This window comes from Argopecten irradians, chromosome 2, assembly GCF_041381155.1.
Source record: "Argopecten irradians isolate NY chromosome 2, Ai_NY, whole genome shotgun sequence".
Classification (NCBI taxonomy): domain Eukaryota; kingdom Metazoa; phylum Mollusca; class Bivalvia; order Pectinida; family Pectinidae; genus Argopecten; species Argopecten irradians.
Genome location: NC_091135.1, coordinates 1,231,505 through 1,234,677, shown reverse-complemented (window position 1 = coordinate 1,234,677; position 3,173 = coordinate 1,231,505). Strand labels below are relative to the sequence as shown.

General features: G+C 38.3%; 1 protein-coding gene across 1 annotated transcript; it reads left to right on the top strand.

Annotated features, from left to right (window-relative positions):
- The first annotated feature begins 1,282 nt into the window (after window positions 1-1,282).
- On the top strand, window positions 1,283-2,152 carry LOC138313321 (uncharacterized). The gene has a single exon (XM_069253816.1). It carries the CDS (start codon window positions 1,283-1,285, stop codon window positions 2,150-2,152), a length of 870 nt encoding a protein of 289 aa, XP_069109917.1.
- Window positions 2,153-3,173: the final 1,021 nt, after the last annotated feature.

Sequence of the window (3,173 nt, the reverse complement as noted above, 5' to 3'; positions counted from 1 at the left end):
TTCACACCTTTCATGATCTTGACGCTGACTTGTATGATGCTGACACTGAGGACAATGACCACGGACCTATTGGTCACCTTAAATCTCTTAGTCTGGCCCCTCGTCTGCACAAACATAACAACAGAGTTGGGAAACATGTGCCTGTACCTGTAACTTCTCATGAACTGTCTTTAGACAAACGCAGTGATCCAGTGTATGACAAAGACACAGAGACTACAACCAGTGATATGGACACTACGTGTACAGATCAACAGTTAAATGATCTAAACATGTACAATGCTGATACTACTCTTGACTACAACAATACAGATCGGTTCCAGGTTACTACAGATATAGACTCAAACAATTGCAATTCAGATCGATTCCAGATCACAACGGATATAGACTCAAACATTTGTGATTATGATGACAGTGAAACTGAATTGGATTTTGTCAATATAGCAAGTTCTCGGAATTCGGAATCGTCTACGCAGCAAGAGGAAGATTCCGAAGACATTGCAACAGTTATCTCCCACCTGAATTTGTCAAAGGAGAAAATTCAGACTTATCAGAGGAAGGAGTATCATGTAATTATTAACTATCTAACAACAGGCACTTTGCCATCATCTCAACGTGAGGCACGAAAGATTCTACTGCAACAAAGTAACTATGTTGTGATAAATGACTTGCTATTTCACTTAAGGAAAGGTTCACCTCGATCTGTTCTATCTACAAGTCCTTATCAGCTTGTGTTACCAGAACCATTCATTGCGATCATTCTTCCATGACTCTGCATTAGGATCCCACGGAGGAATAACGGACACTATGGAGAGAATACAACAATATTACTTCTTTCCTAAAATGGCAACAGTGATTGCTGACTATATTGAGTCATGTCCCAGGTGTCAAAAACGTAAGATTACCAAGCACTACGCGAAAAACAAGATCATTTCTAATCCAACACCTGATCGCCCATTTTCGGTATGGGAAGTTGATCTGTATGGCCCGTTGCCATGCACTGAACATGGAAACAAGTATATATTCACGGCCCTGGACATGTTCTCTAGGTTCTTATTTACCTTACCATTGCCTAACAAGGATGCATGCACTGTATCAGAGGCCCTCTTCCAACTTATGACTCAATATGGTGTTTGTGATACGCTTATTTCCGACCAAGGCAAAAGTGACACAGGAGTGACACAGGAACTCTGCAGAATGCTGAATATTCCTCAGCAATTCACACCATTGTCTCGGCGCATGTGAACGCTCTCATGCAACTCTGGCCAACAAACTGAGTCCATACATGAACACTACCTGTACTAACTGGGACTCTGTTCTTCCAAGTATTCTGTTTGCTATCAACAACTCCCAGCATTCCACAACAGGATACTCACCGTTTGAAGTTATTTATGGGTTCCGACTCAGATTTCTGCTTACCCATATAGCCTCTGTAGACGACAATATCCCAGGAGACGTTACAACCTACCTGTCGTCAAAACACAGTGCCATGGAGTTGACACTGACAATGATCAAGGAACGATTTGATAAGGTTAATGCAAAGATGATAGTACGTTTAAACAAAGGCCGGTCTAACCTCCAACTCCATAAAGATGACTATGTCTTTATGACACATGAAGCAACTGGTCCAGGAGGAAAGCTTAAGGACAATTACTCAGGACCATATGTTGTTATGGATATAGTGAGTGATCATATGGTGAACCTGCAGGATCATGAACATAAGAGGCAATTCCCTCATCCTATCCATATTGATCGCCTTAAACCGGCTCATATCCGTTGTCCATCACCTGCAAATTTCTTTCGTACAGCTAAGAAAAGGACATTTCGACATATATCTGCCCAGACGGACATACATGTTCACCAAAATCGTGATACGGTTGACAATTTTCCTGCATCATCAATTGATTCAGGTAGTTCATCTGCCAGTGATTCTAGTTCACCAGCAAATCAAAAACCGACACCTGTATCTACTCGTCCCAAACGAGTACTACGAAAACCAGCCAGATTCTGCGACTCGGATCATGTGGATCCTAATGATCTCCCTCTGCCTGACACTATAGTCAAAGTGAAAGTGAAACGCATTCTAGCCCAGAGACATACAATGGATGGTCTGCAATATCTTGTGCAACTAGTTGGAGAACCTACACAAGCGTAGTTTGCCTTCCAAGTGCTTAGAAAACATTCTAGCTCGACCCCCTCCAACAATATGATTTCATATGACAAATGATCTAATCAATGTCAATTATAAAAGACTCTTTAAGTACAAAGTTTCAAGTTGTTTTTATGGGTTATTGGTTTATGTTATTTTGTAGCAATATGGTTCTCTATACATGCATGTTTCGATAATTTATATAATTTATATAGTTTGATAACTATGATGTCATTTATTATTGATTAAGCACTGTATATTACTATAAACACACTGAGGTTAAGTTCTGCATTCCAATGATGCTTTCTAGTTTGATAAAATACCATACAGATTTTCAGTGATTGTTTAATTGAAACATGCTCAAATTTTATACTTTAACGATTGATCATGCCAATTGATCATTTGATCATGCACTATGCTCATTACTTATGATTAGGGTTTTTCTGTCAATCATTGCTAGGACATCAAAAATGACATCGCCTAGGTTGCTAGTTAAAGAGTATCTCTTGATCACTCTCTTGCTACCTATAAGGCAGTAAATGTCATTGTTCTAATGTAATCATTACCAATTGATCAGATCATTGATAGCATATGTACATGTCTAATTATTATGTAAGTAGCTCATGTCTCATTGAGTACTGTATATGAATGGTATTCAGAAAGAGTTGAACTTAAATGATTATTGTAGTTCATGGAATTTTTCGTGCACTATTACTTAAGGCGGTATGTTGGATTTTCTTGTTCGGTCATGTTTGCCTGGCCAGCAAACCTTCCTTACTGGAATTGTTCCATCATGTTTACCTATACATGTTCATTTCAATTCTCTTATGTATTTTAAATAATGAATATATATCAATTTTGCTACATTTTCTTCAATATGTTGCTTTCATTGCTTTGGCACAGCCATATTGAAATGTAATCTTGACAGTATGTATAACTATTTACTTTTTCTAATTTCTAAATATCTTTAGTTTTCATGTTCTTCCCAGATTTCTCATGACCAGTGTAAATTTCACTGGGTTCAATT